The sequence below is a fragment of the Takifugu flavidus genome, chromosome 21 (assembly GCF_003711565.1).
Source record: "Takifugu flavidus isolate HTHZ2018 chromosome 21, ASM371156v2, whole genome shotgun sequence".
NCBI lineage: Eukaryota > Metazoa > Chordata > Actinopteri > Tetraodontiformes > Tetraodontidae > Takifugu > Takifugu flavidus.
Window position 1 is genome coordinate 6047815 of NC_079540.1, and position 18012 is coordinate 6065826.

The window sequence follows — 18012 nt, forward strand, 5'->3', positions numbered from 1 at the left end:
CTGGGAGTTTGGGGGGGAGGGGGACCTGGCAACCACACACAAACAAGCTAAGAGGATCCCTGAGGGTTCCTGATGGGTCCCCTGGAAAACTGTTTGTGCGTTCTGACAACGAATCAGAATGATTTCTAATGCGGTTTGAGAGCCTCCGATGTGGCTACTGGACGCTGCGGTCCAGCTTTAGTTGACAAAGCAAGAATTAGGGAGGAGGGTGAGTTCACCATCACGGAGAAAAGTGTGATGGTGAACACAAACCTGCGACAAGAGACTTGATGAATCAGGTGTTGAGGTAAATTAGGCTAAATGTGGTCATCTGTGGTGGGTTATGTGAGGTGGTGCATCAATTTCCAGATTTAACACTACAAAACAGCCTATTTCCGGTCTAATGCCTGGGTATCAGAACTCTGTACTCGGACCGAAACCCGTTGAATCTGCGTTGGTACCGAGTTATTCCACCCGCTCATCGGAACACGCATCGCCCGCATTCGTTCGCACTTTGCTTTTTCCTCCCCCAGCAAAGATGGGACTTTTCCAGCTTTTATTTTGAAAGGCGCCAGCGAACACTTCCTGTTTTGTGGTGTCGCACCACTTGACGCAGCTGGAGAAGCGGTGGCCGCACCGCAGAGAAGTGAAGTTGAGCATCCTGCAGGTAATTAAAGCTCGTTCTCAGTGTCAGCGGCTCCTTCTGGGAAATATCAGCACGCGGCCCGCTGCTCTATTCCACCCAGGTGCGCTCGGACAGGTACTGTTATTTATGTTTTTATTCCTGCCCGCTTTGGGCTGGGGATGATGTGGTAAATGTGGCTAGCGTTGGGATGCCTAGCGTTAGCATTTCTAAGGATGCGGGTCTGTCTGGCGTCTGCAGTGATGTTGGCGGACATGACGGAAGGGCGTTAGGCTACCTGAAGTGGTCCTGGGCTCGTCCGCTCCTTAAACTGGCTCCATTCATTGTCTGTGAGGGGAAGGAGGATGTGGCGGGCTGCGGCAAGCCAGGCGCGATCGGACGCAATGAGACAGGAAGTGGAGCGATGCCGCTTTCAAAATAAGCGCCTGACGGTCGGCCTCGCCTGATAAAAGCGGCCACACGTGCACGTTAGCCGCGTGTCACAGCTGCGCGATGGCGACGTGCGTCTTTTAAAATGAAAAACAGCTACGGTGTAGAAGGAATGGTACGAAAAAACACCCGCCTGATCCGTGGCAGCTTTTATTTTGAAGTGGCTTCGCTCGGCGGCTATGCTGTTCCTGTTAGCTTGACGCCCTCGGTAGTGGCAGAACTGCATGGTTCGGTTCGTGGCGCTGCCTCGGAACACCGGAGTCTGACGCCTGTTCGCTGGCGGAATGTTGCCCGGGTCGCCGTTGCCTTTCCCCCGCTGACCGCGGCCCCGCACACGGTCCCTCTGACGCTGTGGTGCACAGGTGTTTTCATCGGCATTTGGGTTTTTATCGAACCGAACTCCATTCATGAGCAAACTGTTTCAATTTCTTACGGATGACATAAAGTAATTCTCGGCTGATTTTTGAAACCATCGTCCACAAAGTGCCGCCTCTTTTATTCCCCAGTTATCGCCTCAAAGCTCCGCGAAGCACCAATTTCAGAACCACCGGTCCACGTTTGCCAGATTAAGTCCATTTAGGAAAGACGAATTCCTTTATTAGACGCGTGAAACCGCTCCAAACAGGAATTGCCACGGAAAGCTCGCTTCCATGCGTTTTCTGGTCGAATTTGTGAATTTCTGAATGGGATTTGGTTCGGGATCAGGCGCTCGGACGTTCCCGCATGACGTCACCTGAGAACCGGAGCGTTTCTCCACGCATCGACCCGCTCTCATGCGTTTCTGCTCTGATGCGCGCGGATCAAACCGCCGATAACGTTACGTAATCTCAACAGGGCTTAAATGATCGGGATAATCTGGAACGTCCCGTGTCGGGGTGGGTTTTGGCAGACGGTTCTGACTGCAGGTTGGACTCCGAGCGCGTTAATGAAGGGGGGGATCCGCGCGTGGAGGCTCTCCTGCTGGATTAGAGGGCATCTGAGGACAGATGTGGCGGCTGCTGCAGCACCACAGCAGGGGGAGCTCCCCGTCATCCTCCCGACAAATGAGCTCTATTAAGAGATTTACCATAAGCTGATTCCCCGAAAGCTCCCGGCGCCTTTTGGGCCACCAAAAATGATCCTCTGGGTGTGAAATAACGCCATTTAATCAAGGAATCGGCCTGGAAACTTTAATATTTCCTGTGTTGTCTGTCGCCCTCTACTGGTAGCCACCGGATAAGCCACGCCCACTTCCAGATGTCGCTTTTAACGTTTTTCCTTAACGTGTTGACGGTGACCGCTGGGCTTTATTTGCCGCATGTAGCGACACCGATGCTAACACAACAGGGAGCATTAGCGGCCTTTGGGCCGGAACCTTCGCCATGTTTGTCGCAGTATCGGGGGGGGGCAGTTTTCCTGCCCCTTATTTGTCCTCCAGAGGACGTGTCCTCCTCCTGGGGCCTTGAGGAACGGTCTGGCGGTCTTGCTTGTTGTCATCTTTCTCCTCCCAGCATTGTCCTTCACCTTCGGGGAGGATCCGCAGGACACGGACCGGCCCGCCACTCCGCTCCGTGTCCCACCAATCAGCTTCCGGCGCCACCAGCCTCCATCAATCACTCTGGAGGCGGCGGAGGAAAAACGGACCTCATGCATCTCTGCGGCCCACGGTGGGGACATTTAAAGGGACGACAGAGGAAGGAGGCGGGTTCACGACGTCCTCTGGAGGCTGATGATCCTCCCGTTGATGTCATCGGGGTTTAGTCTCCGGTCTGACCGTGGTTTGACTGGTTTTCTCTGGCGTTCTCCGGTTTGGACCAGAGGTCTGTGGGCAGGACCCCAGGTTAGCTCCGTCACAGCACGCGGGCTCGGCGTTTGCCCCGTCAAAGGTTCCTCTGTCCGTCCAAGGGCAGCGGACAACATTGACATTCATGCATTCCGTCCTCACGGAGGTGCCGGCGGGGCCTCATCGCTCACACGCCGCTCGTCACATCGTCCTTGGTAGCAGGTGAAATGTGAGGACGCGCACGTCTCGCTGATGACGTGTGGCTGGGGACACGTCACACAGGCTGTCTGGGGTTCCTCAGCTCAGGTCCAGGTCCATGTCCAGGTCCAGGTCCAGGTCCATGTCCAGGTCCAGGTCCAGGTCCAGGTCCAGGTCCAGCCGTGGAGAACGGGTCTCTCTGCTCTCCTCTGGGTCTCGTGGAACCACACGGACCATCCCCGCGGGGGCAGGAAACCGGCGCTCGCCGTGGTTACCGAGCGTGATGCTGGACTTGTTCTTCTCCGGTTGGACCGGGTCTCGTCCACGTGCACGTTCTCGCCTCCCAACCTGCAGACCAGCGTTTGTTTCCCTGTGAGAGACTACAGAGGTCATAAATCACCGCTTCCTGCTGCAAAACCCGGGGGTGATTAAGGACGTGTCGCTCGCGGGTGCACGCGCACACACACACACACACACACACACGCAGATATTCAGGCAGTAGGGGACCCCGCAGCGGCCCCGGTCATTAATCTTCAGGACTTCCCTCAACTGCAGAGACTCGGCTTTAATGTCAAAACTGCCGTAAGCAAACAGATTTTCTCTCTGTCGGCGAGCGACTCTTGTTAACAAGAGGAGACACTCGACTCTGACGCCTGTGTGTGTGTGTGTGTGTGTGTGTGTATGTGTGTGTGTGTGTGTGTGTGTGTGTGTGTGTGTGTGTGTGTGTGTGTGTGCGCCGTTTCCTGAGCTCAGTGATTTGGTGTCAAGTGTTGGGGGATTAAAACAAGCGCTTGTTTCAACGTGTGCAACATCAGACACCCTCCCCCCCCCCCCCCCCCCCCCCCACCCCACTCGCCCCCTGGAAGGGGTTGGATGGCGCTGGTGCCCCTAGAGGTGGTGGGTGGAAGGGCCTCATGCTAACAGGCGGCTCCTGGGGAGGTGTGTTGGTAGCAGAGGCCCCAGAGATGCAACGGCTCTTCTTTGACCTCTTTACCAGCCCACCGGGGGTGTTTTACGCACCAGCGCACACCGTGGAGACTTCCACCAGGTTTCTGTGAGACCCACAGAGGAGGAGGTCAAACCGCCACTAAAAAGATGCCGCGGTCGCCTCGGAACCAAACCTGGGGACGTTTCTGAGGACGGGAAAAGGTGGATTTTATCTTTCTGCTGCATCATTCACCTCTGGAGCAGATGAGAGGAGGCGACGCTCGAACGCACCGCAGGGGCAGAGCAACAAACGCTGCTCTGCAGTCCGGTCCTGGACCTGTTCCTGGACCGGTCCTGGACCTGTTCTCTGCGGGCCCTCAGGTCACCCTCTTATGTAACGTCAGCTGTGTCCCTGCGTGATGGAGTTTCCATGGCGGCGAAGGCGTTTCTCACTTCCTGTAAGCACAGAAAACCCGGCAGGTCGTAAAACAGATCATTGACTCACTGCACGCTCTAAACCTCACAGCCAGCCACCGTCACGGGGGGGGGGGGGGTCAGACAATGACTGAGGGGGGGTCAGACAATGACTGAGGGGGGGGGGGGGGGGTCAGACAATGACGCGCTGCTTTACATGGTAGAACATTCCAGCTGACTCTGGAATGGAATCCCCGTTTTTGGTCCCTGTAGGGGAGACTCTTGGACTCGTGGCGGTCTGACGGTGAGACGGGAACATGGGGGGGGGGCGTCACCTCCCCTCCAGGTCTGAGCAGGTTTGCTTTCACACTGGTGAAAATCGGAGCCAGGTTTTCCATGGAAAGAGCCGCTCCCTGAGTCTTTGTGGACCAATTAAAGCAAAACTCCTCTCCGTCGCCCGTTTAGCATTGAACGCATCATTGAGCGCCGCGCGGCGTTAGCATCGACCCGCATCAGGGCAGAGCCGGCCCGGCTCCACGCCCAGACTGAGTTCTTTCTGCCCCTTCAGCTTATTTACCCACTGGACCAGTATAACGTGTGGAATTTTCCACAACTGGTTGAGGGTGACCACAGAGCCGGCGTCGATAAGGAGGACGCCCTTCTGACTAATGTCAACAAAGACAGAGGGCGGAGCCACTCGCGCTAATCTAGCACGTAAGCACATTTCTTGGACTGAACCACCCATGTCACTCTAGCACGGCTGCACCAAGCATCTGATAATCGCTGACGTAACAGATTCAGTTCCCTCCTGTCCTGGTCCCTCTCCTTGGCCAGCGCTCCCCCCCCCCCCTTCCCCCCGTGTGGGCGAGTATCAGCCGGCACAGATCCAAACGTCGCCTCCCCAGCAGGTCCACCTGACAGGAGCCGGTTTCTGCAAACAGAATCCCAGTTCCAGTCGGTCGGCCTCACCCTGAAACCACAAACACTGACAGAAACAACCAAATTAAGATGTGGGGACAAATATAGCCACACCCCCCCCATATTTAGCCTTTCTTCTATTTTCATCCTGTTTTCTCTTCGCTGGCACAAAAGCCTCTTTGTACTTTATTTCCTTGTTCCTCTTATAGTTTGACGCCGTCCTAAATATGATTTCAGCGTGTAGCTAAATGGACCTTTTGTTAGCGGACCTCTGCTCTTAAATACCCACCAGGACTATTTTTACCAGCGATTACCCCTCTGAGAGTGCGTTGTGGCACAGTCTAAATAACAAATAACTTGTTTATCCGGTGTCTCAGCGATAGCCATAGTAAACAGAATCATCTCAACTCCACAAGTCCCCTCTTTAGATCTTTAAAAGCCATCAGGATCTAAAAATTCCCAGCTAATTTCTTTAGCCGGAGGAACGACAGAAAGGCCCGGTTTGTGGTGGAGATCTTTCATGTCATTGGATCCTTTGATTCTGGGCTCAAATTTTAGCACTTAGCGTATTAGCAAGTCTTCAACCTGCAGAGGATGTCTTTAAATGTCCTGTCCATCAGCCTGATGGACAACCAGGAGGGTAGCATACCCCTGGACCCTAGAGACAGCGCCTACTGACTTGGACAAGCCATTCGGACTTTTCTGCAGAACCGGTCGGAGAGACTGTTTATTTTTCTGTCCGGGGTTCTTTTCCTGCCACACTACTGGGCCTGGATCAATCAACCCCCTCAGGTGGTTCTTCCTCGACCTTGCGTCTGCAGCGTGGCACCTGGGGGGGGGGTCACTGGTCCCCGCCTCCGTCCCTTTAAAGTCCTCCCTGATGCAGATTACCGCCGGCGATTTCCCAAATGATGAGACGGGTGACGCACAACCAGAAAGGCTCAGATCAAATCCTCCACGGTAACAGGCGGTCCTTTGGCAGCCTGTGACGTCATTGTGGAAATCAAAACACTTTCAGAGGACATTATTATTCTTCTCTGGAAGAGCCTTGATCCTCCACCACAAGGGTCTTTAGAAGAGCAACTGGCTCCAGAATCATGGCTGCAGCGGAGACTATTTATGGTTTGTTTAGCTCTTCCCAAACCTCAGGACCCCCAGTCAGAGTTACCCTGCTGGCTCTAGGATGGACCCTCCAGCCCCCCCCTCCCTTTGATACCCGGCCAGATGAGTGGCCGACTCCCTCCACCATCTATTCCCTCAGAGCTCCGCATGGCCACAAGCTTTGGTGGTGCTGAAAAAAGTGTGTGTGTGTGTGTGTGTGTGTGTGTGTGCGTGTTGGGAAGGGGGGGGTGGTGATGTCCGAGCTGCCTGGGCTCTCGTTCCACGAGGGGCTCAGATTTTCCAGGATTTTTCCTCTCCCTCTGCTCTGGAAAATGAAAACTGAATGGGGAAGCTGTCTTTTTAAAATATGAAGTAACCTCCACCCCCCCCCACCCCCCACCCGTCACCCCCGCTGCCTCCAGTCAGATTAAAATGCCGAATACGCCCCGTGCCCTCGTACCTCTTAGCTTTTCCAGCTGCGCAGTCCGCCTCCAAAAGGAACAGGCTTACGTCAACTTCCGAACAAGGAACCGCCGCTCCATTCTGGCCCAGAGGAGGGCCGAGCGGGTGGGAGTATGTGTGGATGGAGGAGGTGGAGATAACCCCCGGGAACGTCCCCTCCTCCTCATTCATACTCCTCATGCTCTCAGCCCAGTGCACGTAGAGCGGCGGCTCGATCGCCCCTCCGTCACTCTCATTCATCTTTTCTCTCTCTCTCTCTCTCCACTCATTCACCAGCGGAGGACGCCAGCACCTGCTACCAGGTAAAGAGCAAACCAGGGGGAAGAGATGCCGATGCTCGTCGGTGCATCGTGGGCGAGGTGATGGGAGGATTTTGGGATGGAGGGAGGGATGGAGGGATTTTCATTCAGGTCTTTGTTATTGCTGCTCCATCAGTGGAGGACGGAGAAGATGCAGGATTCATCTGTGGAGACCTGTGCAGAGAGGAGAGGAGGTTTGTTGTTGCAGTGAAGACGGTGCGGCGAGGCTGGCTGTGTGTGTGTGTGTGAGAGAGAGAGAGAGAGAGAGTGTGTGAGAGTGAGAGAGCAAGAGTGTGTGAATGAATAAGAGTGCGTACAGTGAGGGAGTCCGTGGGACGTGTACGTATGGCAGCTCAGGCTGGGACTGAATGAGCTCCCTGTGCTGTACATCCACCTCCTGTTTGGCATTTGCTCCTGTCGACAGGGTAGCGGACACACACACACACACACACACACACACACACTGGCTACGTATGCTCTGGTTCCCAGAGGTTCTCCTCTGTCTCCCGGGAGCGCCACACTCAGGCTTCTGATGAAGGTGCGTTTGTTTGTTTGTTTGTTTGTTTGTTTGCCAGCGCTCTCACTGACGTCACTTCTGAAGTTTTTAAATCAGAACTTTGGTCTGATCTGCTCTCCTCAGCTGCTCCTGTCGTAGTTTTCCTGGTGTATGCTAATGTGGTGCTTTAACCATCCTTTGGTCACGTGATTCGGGAGATGCTAATGCACCCAAACGTGGGCCGGACAGTTTTGGGCTGGAATCTGTCATTTTTGCTGTATAAATGGAACATTTTAGATCCCTGCGCTTATTTGTGAATTGAACGTGGCGAATGTGTGGTAAAAGAAAAAAAAGCCAGTTTTTGGAGATTTTGAGAGTTTTGGGTCAGGTGCTTCCTCCCTGCTGTCTGCTGAGCTTCTTGTTTAGAAATTGGAGAGAACCTTTGCCTTCCTTTTGCACGCTGCAGTGCATTTTCCTCCCGGTTTTCTCTGAAACAACAGCGTCGACGCGTTACGCGCTCATCGCTCTCACATTATTGATTTTCTTCAGAGATGGGCACCGTCCTCCTGAAAATGCTGTAGCTTCTGGGAGTACGGCACCTTTACATGCCTCCCTCTCTCCCTCTCCCCTGCCGGTGAGGATGCTGGAAGATAAATTTAGCCCTCCAGCTCTCCTTCCATCTGCTACCGCATGGTTTAGGGCCGTTACCATAGGAACTACCACTGGGTGCCCATTGGTGTGAGGAGAGGAAATTGAGGAGGTTTTTGAAAAGCCGTTTAATACGCCGTCCTCTCACCTTGTGAGCGTTTGAGAAACCTTATCTTGCACGATGTGACGTGACCCGTTGATACCGCTGACATTCTGGCCAGGTCTCAAGCAGCATCCAATCACTTTCTGAGAGCCACCAAAGGTTTGAGCTCCTGCATTCCCTAAGCTCACCCCTGCGGGGTTTCACAGCCGGCTGGTGAAGATGCCTCACAGGGGGAGTTCGACCACCTGGTGGAGGGTTCACACCTCACGCAACAGTCACCCAAGAGCCAGAACACACATCCAGGGAGATGAGCAACACGTCATCCTGCTAGCTTCGTTGACACCGTCTGAGGTGCAAAAGAAAATTCCACCAAGTGTGAACGAGCAGACGTGTCGCTTGATTTAAAAAAGATTTAAATCTTTTGCTCTTCTCCAAAACTTCTTCCTGCTTGTGCACGACCGTCCGACCTACATTCACTTCAGACCCGCGGTGCGTGCCGGCACGGGTTTTGGGTTTTGGAGGACAGCTACGCTTCGACTGCTGGTGTATTTTTCCTCCCACGACCGGAGACGCTTATCAAACCCTCGTCTGTAATTTGGATACGATCCAGCAGCTTTGCCGACTTCCACCAGAACGTGGGTGTCAAAACCAGCTGGCCAGCGCGTGGGATGCCTTGTTTACTGTTTCAGTACGATGGCACAGAAAAAGTCTCTCCAGCATCTCCACCGAGTCACCACAGCGTCCCTTATGTGACTCATTTAAATGCCTAAATTTAAATTTAATAAGTTAATTTCTGCAAGTTACAGTTATTAGAAGGTTTCTGAACTAAACTGAATCCAGTTTCCGGCTGATTCTGATATATTTTTATACCTAAATATTACATAAACCATTCAGATCATGGTGCTCAGCTGCCAGGGAAGGTCAAAGCGGCTTGTTATGACACATACAGTTATTATGTAACGTGAAGTATTCCATATTTGGGGAGGGTTGGAGGGTTGTCTGCGGCCTCAGTGGTGAATTGTTTGCAGGAGCCTTTCAAGAGTTGCTTGTTTTTGCAGATTTTCCTGAAGAAAGAAGAAACAGTGGACGCCATTTAACAGAGTCAGCTGCTCCTCACACTTCCTGAGGGCTCCGTGATGGGAGGCTCAAGGTCAGCAGAGAAGAGGACCTCCTCCGCGGTGCCTGACATGTTCCGGTTTTATCACCTGACACCCTCTTTCTGCGTCTGATGGCGACGACCATCAATAATAATACTTGCGCAACCTAAGAAGAGGTTATGACGGCTGTGAGGGAATAAGTTGCTTATAAAGTCATTACCGGTTAATGATTTGGTGTGAACTCTGTAGCCTGATACAGGCAGACACATCCCACTGGTCTACCTGAGGCTGCATCTTCATTTTATGGAGGCCCCGCAAGGTTGCCTGACGACAGGGGAGCAGTCCGGAGGGCAAGGCCGTTGCCCGTCAGAGTCTCATCCCAGAGGCCAGTCAAAGCCTCCCCCCCCACCACCACATCAGCAACAGCAAGCCGGCTCCTCCAAACCCCATGGCACCCTCCAGCAGCCCAAACATTCACGGCGGCAGCATCCCGAGCGCAAACGTCTCAGGCACCAGCGGCAGAGTATCGAGTCCGACTCTTTGGCGGAACACAAAGATGAAGCAACAAATGCAACAGAACCGTCAGGTTTTTCACCAGAAGGCCCACCTTCCTCAGCAGGGGGTCCCACCCAGACTACCCAGGAAGGGACCCCGAAACAGAAACGGGAGCGAAAGCCTCAACGGCCAGGCAAATATGTCTGCACTTACTGTGGCCGTGCATGTGCGAAGCCCAGTGTCCTACAAAAACACATACGTTCACACACGGGTGAAAGACCTTACCCATGTGGCCCCTGTGGATTCTCCTTTAAGACCAAGAGCAACCTGTACAAGCATCGCAAATCCCACACACACAGGGTAAAGGCAGGTCTGGCCGTAGGGGAGCCAAGATCTTTAGAGGAACAGGCGACGGAGTCAGAAGATGAAACCCAGCAGTTGTCGTCAGCATTGACCAACACAGAAAAACAAGGCGTGGCGTCGCTCAAGAGTCAGGAAATAGACTGCTCCAAAAACTGGACCGGTGGAAATGGAGACTCCTGCGCTGTGAAAAAAAGACTGGCCCTGCGTCTGAGCAGAGGGAAACATGGCCTGCAAGACTCGCCTGATGAAAAGGCCTCATTGCTAACGTCTGGGAGTAAAGGCAGCACCGAATCGGGATACTTCTCTCGCTCAGAAAGTACAGAGCAGGCACAGGAAAGCCCCGCAAACACGAGCGTCAAAAGCTATGCAGAGATAATCCTTGGCAAGTATGGACGTCTGGGACACCTACAGAGAATGCCTCGGCAACACAACCAGCAGCACCAGGGCCAGGAGGACAAGGTCGTCCCCTTCACGGTCCCCAAGAAACAGGTCATTGACCATATCACCAAACTCATCACCATCAATGAGGCCGTGGTAGACACCAGTAAAATCGATCGGGTAAAACCCAGGCGGTTCTCACTGTCCAAGAAGAATAGTTCTGAGTCTCTGAAGTCTTTGTCTATGAAAGGGACACTTATTCAGGCCCCCAAAGCTGTGGATCTGGGATTTAAAACCAGCGGATCCATCACTATGGGAGTCCCCTGTGAAAAGTTTCATCATTCATCTCTAAACGTGGAGAAACCAGCCGACAAAACGCCCTCCCCTCTGGTGAGAAGTCATTCCATGCCCTCCGCCCAGAGTTCGCTGGACTCCTCCAGTTGTGGCTCCGGTAAATTCCGCTCCAGCCAGTCCTTCGACGAAAAGCAAACATCTGAAAGGTTGTCGTCTCGCCGTTATGGAATGCTGAAGCGACAGCCGGCTATTGAAATCCCTCTCAGTGCTGAACTTGACCCTGAAGGTTCTCATCCGTTTCATCCCGACTGTCCAACCAGGGTGCCCGATCACAAGGAAGGGCGGGAACGTCTGTACGAGTGTGAAACCTGTGGAACTGGGTGCAAAGACTGGGAAGGTTTTCAGAGGCACAGGCAGAACCTGTGTCAGGTGCCTCAGCCCAGAAATGAGGTGGTCATTAGTCAAATGAAGTGCTCACAGTTAACGAACCAGTCAGCCAGAGCAGGAGCTTCAGCCTTGCGCAAGAGGAGGAAAGAGGAGAGTTTCGAATCTGACGACCCATCTTCTCCTGGTGTCTTTTCAGGACACCACACGGATGAAAACGATGTGGCCTATGGCGCCCCCAGAAGACAAACGCCTCACACCTGCTCAGTTATTCAACACACCAGTTCCTTTGAGAAACAAGAGTCCTTGTCCAGTGACAATCAAGCAACTGAGGCGAGCAGAAGTTCTCCACCTCACGAGGAAACCCCCCTGCTCCATCAAAAACCACCTCAGCAGGAGTCGTCAAAAACAACCCGAAGGTTAGTCCGTCAACACAGCGTCCAGGTTCCGGAAATCTTTGTCACAGAAGATTGCGGCATGAGCGCAGGTTCTTCAATAGAAGCCCCTTCTACAGTGAAACAGTCAGAGAAACCAGATGAGTTTCAGTGGCCACAGAGGAGCCCTTCACTGTCCCAGTTGCCTATTGAGAAACTTCCTCCAAAGAAGAAGCGCTTACGTCTGGCTGAGGTTGCTCAGTCCTCTGGGGAGTCCAGCTTTGACTCCGTGTCCCTGCCCAGGAGCCCTAGTCAGGACAGTAGCGCATCTTATGCGTCCAGTCGGTCCACATCCTTTGAAGAGTCAAACAGACCCGACATGGAGATCACAACATCCCCGTCAGTGAGGAAATCAAGAGCTCCGAACATGCTGACAGTCCCTGGAGTACATCAGTATAAAGAGATGAGGCGCTCGGCATCAGAACAGGCCCCTCATGACCCACAATCGAGCACCATCCTGACCGAAACCCGCAGCAAGTCCTTTGACTACAGTTGCTTGTCCCCTGAACGATCTGCAGTTGGGTGGAAGGAAAGAAGAAAATGTCTTCTCATACGCCACACTGCAGTCATGGATCCTGACGACGAAGAGGAAGAGCGCGGTCGTGCACCAAACCATCGAAGCCCCGAACGGGTTAGTCCAAGCCTACCCTTGCCAACAGGCCCGTTTTCAGAACTGCGCTGCAGTCCACCCCCTGCTGCTTCCCTGACCAGTGAGCCCCTCCTGCCCAGTACAGGAGGATCACAAAGCAACGAGATCCCCTCTCAGTGGGAACTCGGGCTGCATTCGACAGGCAGTGCTCATCTGTCCCTTAAATCCGTGGAACCTGTGCAAGAACAGGCGTCCCACATCCATAAAGGTCAGGCCCCTCCTCAGACACCACAGCCTCATTCCTCACATGGATCCTCGGGGGCAGCCAGGGCTCATTATCTCCCCATGTCTACAGGGTTGAAGCTGGAGATTCCTTTACCCCGCGATGATTATTCAGAGGTCCGTGGGTGTGACTCCAGCGTTTCTCCGTCGGCTCCTCGCATCACCTCCAGTCAGGAGTTACTTCACCCAGTTGTGTCTCCAGCAGTAGCGGTGCGGCTACAAACAGACACCCTCACCTTAGCATGTGCCATCTACACCACACTGTCACAGGCCGCCCCCAGGCCCCGAGAGAAGGGCGATGATCTCCTGCCACGTACCGCTCTCCCAGCCCCAGACTACAAAGACCTAGACTCAGATCTACAATGCAGGTCTGTTGACCAGAGGACATCTGGGTCAGGGAGCAACAAGCGCATGCTTTCCCCTTCAAGCAGTATCGAAATCCACTCTGAGTCCCAGCAGCAGCAAAAAAGGGTAAAAGAAGGCGAAGACGAGCGGAGGGAGGGGTGTTTTGACAATGCCTCTGTGGAGATAGTCAATCAGGAAGTGAAGGGGCAGATCCAGTCCCGTCTGGCCAGCAGTTGTCCTTCTCTCCCAGGTGTTGCCCCATCGTTCCCCAGCCTGCTGCCCAGCACATGTAATAGCTGGTGCTATTTGAACTACACCAAACCAAACCCCTCCGCCCTGGATAAACAGAAGCCTTCAGTTTATTCGTCCTGGTCCACAGCCGGCTATGACCCCAACCCGCCTGGCCTCTCCAGCAAAACGGCCCTGGCACTGCTGAACTGCAAGCAGAGACTCAGCCCCTCCATCTACACCACGTCCCCCATGTCTGCCAGCACCACTGAGTCCGTGGAGCAGGAGGACAAAAGGAGGGAGGTAATTGCAACACTCACAACAGTCTGCAGGTCTAGAAATGAACTTTACATCTGTGAATATCTGCGTGGTGGCTGCAGCTCCACACCTGGAGAAGGGAAGCTACACACAGGTGTCACCTTCAGTAGGAAAACAATGCAGGAAAAATGTGTGATCGTTCCAAGATTAGACCTTTAAAGTTCCTGCCCTGACCTCCAGGAGGAGCCACTGAGTTTTTCAGTGCCAAGTTTGTGTTTATGCGGCGATTTGAACGAGTCTTCCTGATCTTTGTCCCTCTGCTGCAGCAGAGTTGGTGAATTTGCCCGTGTCTCTTTTGAGTGTAGGTCTACACCAGCCAGTCCTACAGCAGAGCCCAGGACGCAACCAGGGAGGGGCTGGGAGCCGTGGGAGGACAGGGCAGAGCAAACCAGCAGAAGGAGGAGGACAAGGAGGAGATCCAGCTGATCTCTGAGACGAGGTGAGTACCATCCAGCTCGGCGTGGAACACAAACCGGTGACGTAACGACTATTTAGAGAACGAACGCGATGTCCCTCCTCGCCTACTGCGTTTCGCTGTGGAAACTGTTAATCTGTCCACCATGTTGGACAGCTCAGACCCTGGCTGAGACCGTCTGTTGAGGCGCCGGAGCCAGGAAACCGTCTCGCTTCCTGTGCACCTGCAGAGAGTCCATCAGCACCACCAGGAGGACGGCTCTGTGCTGGGGGTCGGTTCAGGGGAACATTTTTCCAGGCATTGTGTCTATTGTGCAGGTGGTTCTGGATCGGTTGGGGGTCTGGGAGCTATCTGAACACTGTTGTGACTCACGTTTGATGCTCGCCGCCGCCTTCCGGTGACGCATCCTCTGACCTTCTGTTCAGTCTGTCTGGAGCAGAAGGAGTAGAAGGACCAAGGTTCCAAGCTGCCGAGGGTGCATATCACAAAGGTTCTCACACTGTTCTCACTCAGCCTCTGGTCTTTTTGAAGAGTGAAAGGACCTCAGGTCCCTGGTCTGTACTGGGATGGGGGTGGGGACTGGGATGGGGGTGGGCAGCTCTGAGGCATGGGGGACCCCGGGGCCCAGCGTGTCCTCACTGTAGCAGAAACCTGGAGCTCTGCTGGATGACGACCGCCTGTGTATCAGGCTACGCCCGTATTGATGGTTGCTGGGACCATTAAACAAGCTTCTCTGCTCTCTACACACCTGCAGATCAAACCTGGACCCCTCGGCGGCCGGAGCCGGTGCCTCTCGGTGCGTCAGCACCACAGTCCCAATAGGAAGCGCTGCCGAACACCTGAGGCTGAAGGTGTCTGGGAACGAAGCCCCCCCAGGTGGGACAAATCCAGGTAGAGACTTCTGTCACGTCACTATGACCATATTTATTATGATGAAGGGAATATTTTGTCATCACAAATGACAGCTGAGAGGCTGACTGGCCATATGGGTCCTTCCACAACCCCCCCCCCCCCCAACTGTAAGGAGAGCCCTGCTGGATATTCTTGTTGGTTGTGTGCAAAAATGGCAGGATGCGACAGTTTCCTCATACTTAATACTCTCTGGGCTCCTCCTTATAAGCACATTTTTTTACACCTAAGCTAACACAGCAGATGGGGGGGGGGGGTCCGGTGCTGCCTGGGCTGTGGTTCTTGGGGGGATTCTAGTGCAGAAGATCTGCAGAACGTGTCGGCTAAGCACATATTTAAATTCTTGTGTGTAGGCATGTGTGAAAGGCCTTCAGAAGGCGGCGTGGAACAGAAGAAAAGTGATGGCGTGGACGGTGAAAACACGTCTGAAGGTCCCCACGGGTCCTCACAGCTCGGGCGTCCTGGCCCGGACCGCTGCGCCCCGCAGCCTGCAGGGGGCGCCGCCCAGAAGAGCTCGGCCAGTGTCAGGAGGGCCCTGTTCGCCCGCAGACGCCTGGATGCCTCATCGTCCCCCGGAGGCTCCCCGTCTCCGAGCACCGCACCCGCCACCATTCAAAAACCCCCTCGTAGCCCATCTCCCGGGCCGCTCCGGACCTCCACGCCCCCCTCGCCTCTCTCCTTGTCCACGTCCAGGCCAGTTTCTCCATTTCCAGGTCTTTCTCCCATCCTCCCGGCCCTCATGCCGGAGCCGCCCGTGCCTCCAGGCCCCCCGGGGGACGCTGCCTCCAGAGGTGCGGCATCAACTCGGCTGGTGAGTCCCTTCAGCGCCTGACTTAAACTGTGTCGAGTCTTTTTTACCTGCCGACTCCCGCCATTGTTTTCATTTCAGCCCGTCCGTCACGACGCCGCGTGTATAATTACCGTCGGTCAAAAGCCGCAGCCTTCGCTCACCTGTGACCCGATGGCTCGGGGGGGTTTACCCCCGCAGGCTTAAATAGACCCACTCGGGCCTCACAGAGCCGATCCTGTGTGGCTCGCTCGGGTCCCAGTGAGTCAACATGTTGAACAAATACAGATAGAGCCGAATGCATCGGGTTATTTTAGAAGGTGCACGATGATTGGGAGAGGCTGCGCTCTTGTTTTCTCCCAGTCGGACCAGTCCTGAGGCTCCGCACCTTAAAATAATAGACCGCAGCTGACAAACACGCGCGGCGCCTTTTGCCCGGCCCGCCGACCAGCGGAGACCAGCGTGAACAATGTGGTCAATCCCAGAATCTGATGTAAACATCTGGGCGCCGAGGCCGTGGCTGCGTAGGGCTCTAACCTCACTGCTTCCTCCCCCCCGACCTTTTCATACCTGTCGCCACGGCACTGTTGAGTCCACATACCACCATGTTTCTACTCATGCCCCCCCCCCCAGCATGTATGTGTAGCTCATTAGCAGGGAAGGCTAACTCACATGGTGAGATGTAGTGAAGCAAACACCAAAGCTCCATTTCCTTTGTTGTTTTAGTGCGCAAATGAAGTTGGCCCCGCCCACATAGGCCCTCAGCGCACGCGGGGGCCAGACAACCTCCTCCGTCACCTGCCCCTGCACTCCCAGCGGCCCAGCAGGGCCCCCAGCGTCCTCATTCCCATCGGGGGGATTCACATGATCCAGCCCAGCTCGCTGCTGCCCCTCTACACCCTGGTGAGCAGCCCGTCGGTTAACCCCCCCGCCACCTCCTGGAGATTCAGCGACGCCCCCAAACGCAGGTCTCCTCTGCGGCTGCAGCGCCAGGATTCGCTCAGAGCCGCCTCGCCCGGGAGCCGGGCCGCTTCCCCGGACCATGCAGAACCCAGCCCAGGGAAGTAAACACTGGTCACACGGACGTGCGTTCCACCCCAACCCCCCCAACTCCCACCCCAAAGCCAAAAAATAGACTCCTCGCTCCCGGAACCGACCCAGAGAGGAGGAAGAGTCTACGGGACAGTGCAAACCGGCCTCGGAACCAGCCGCTGGTCCGGAGACGGAGGGCAACAACAGCACTTGGACGCGGCTTCTGGATGACGCTGTTACGCAAGAGTAATATATACAGACGTTAGATATGCAGTACGTTTTGTAAATCTTTTTTTACCCTCTCGTTTGATGTCATCGGTGTCAATATATTTATGTGCTATTATGCAAATTCTGTACTATATGCAAAAGCAACTGGAATGAAAACAAGGTTTCAAGGCGTTTCCCCGTTCCTTCCCTGGCTGGACGGCTGGAGTCCGAACCGCTGCGTTCATGTACTGTAGGAAAAATATTTATTCACCCCCACCAGTATTTTGAAGTGCAATTTTACGTCAAGATTGTGATGGGAAGCGTCCTTTTTTTCGAAGGCTGTGATTATTATCGATGCTGTTATTATTTGTGGGTTTCGTTCCGTCCTCGTCTCCGTTTGTGTTTCTTGGGGGGAAAAAAGCAAAAAAAAAAGCAGGGTAACAATCATCCTCCGTTTGTTTTTGGTTTTTTTGGAATAAACCGGGGAAGAGGAGCTCCAGACGGACCTTTCCAGTGCACTGACTATTTGATATTCAGAGGAAACCTGTTTCATGTACGGTAGCTACCTTTTTTTCACAGATACGTGTATTTTTGTGTTGTTTTTTCTAACTGATACAATCACTGTCATTTTCATGTTTACCATTAAAACGCTCATTTTTACAGATTTATATTAAAACTGTGTCACTTGCTTATTGAAACCTTGTTTTCGATGGTTCATCGTGTAAAATCTGTTTAGTAGTTTAACGTCAAATACGACCCGCGGATTCTTATTACTGTGTTATTATTCAGGTGGGTAATATTTACGTGCATTTTGAGCCCGGTCCCCCTCCGTTGGTGCTGCTACTGTTGCTATGGTAGCCCAAAATGGACATTTGTTGGGCTCAATATTGAACTTTTTTTTTGATTGAATAAATTAATCGCAACTCTCCAATAGACGACTTTTTAAAAATGTTCCGTTGTTAGAGGGAATTTTGAAAATTTTTAACCTGGAATTTACACGATAAAATTCAATTATAACCGAAGCAAGATAATGTAATCAAACCAGTTAGGAAATGCTCGCAATTTTATTACCCCGA

The 18012-nt window shown here is 53.6% G+C and overlaps 1 protein-coding gene and 1 long non-coding RNA gene across 8 annotated transcripts; one reads left to right on the plus strand and one right to left on the minus strand.

The window, feature by feature from the left end:
* The first annotated feature begins 26 nt into the window (after positions 1-26).
* Positions 27-17612, plus strand: hivep3a (HIVEP zinc finger 3a). 7 transcript variants are annotated; one of them, XM_057020381.1, is made up of 7 exons: positions 6996-7135; positions 9438-12681; positions 12769-13571; positions 13892-14025; positions 14756-14892; positions 15264-15721; positions 16424-17612. In XM_057020381.1, exons 2-7 carry the CDS (start codon positions 9780-9782, stop codon positions 16763-16765), a joined length of 4776 nt encoding a protein of 1591 aa, XP_056876361.1. In that variant the 5' UTR covers positions 6996-7135; positions 9438-9779; the 3' UTR covers positions 16766-17612. The 7 variants fall into 7 exon arrangements, with proteins under 7 accessions (XP_056876358.1, XP_056876356.1, XP_056876361.1 ...); XM_057020378.1 differs by lacking the exon at positions 6996-7135 and adding an exon at positions 27-646 and having other exon boundaries at positions 9438-13571; XM_057020376.1 differs by lacking the exon at positions 6996-7135 and adding an exon at positions 582-739 and having other exon boundaries at positions 9438-13571.
* LOC130518073 (uncharacterized) lies at positions 4013-6969 on the minus strand. The gene is made up of 3 exons (XR_008947922.1): positions 6832-6969; positions 4230-4394; positions 4013-4144 (listed from the first exon to the last, which is right to left on the minus strand). It is a non-coding gene; the product is annotated as an uncharacterized LOC130518073 (long non-coding RNA).
* Positions 17613-18012: the final 400 nt, after the last annotated feature.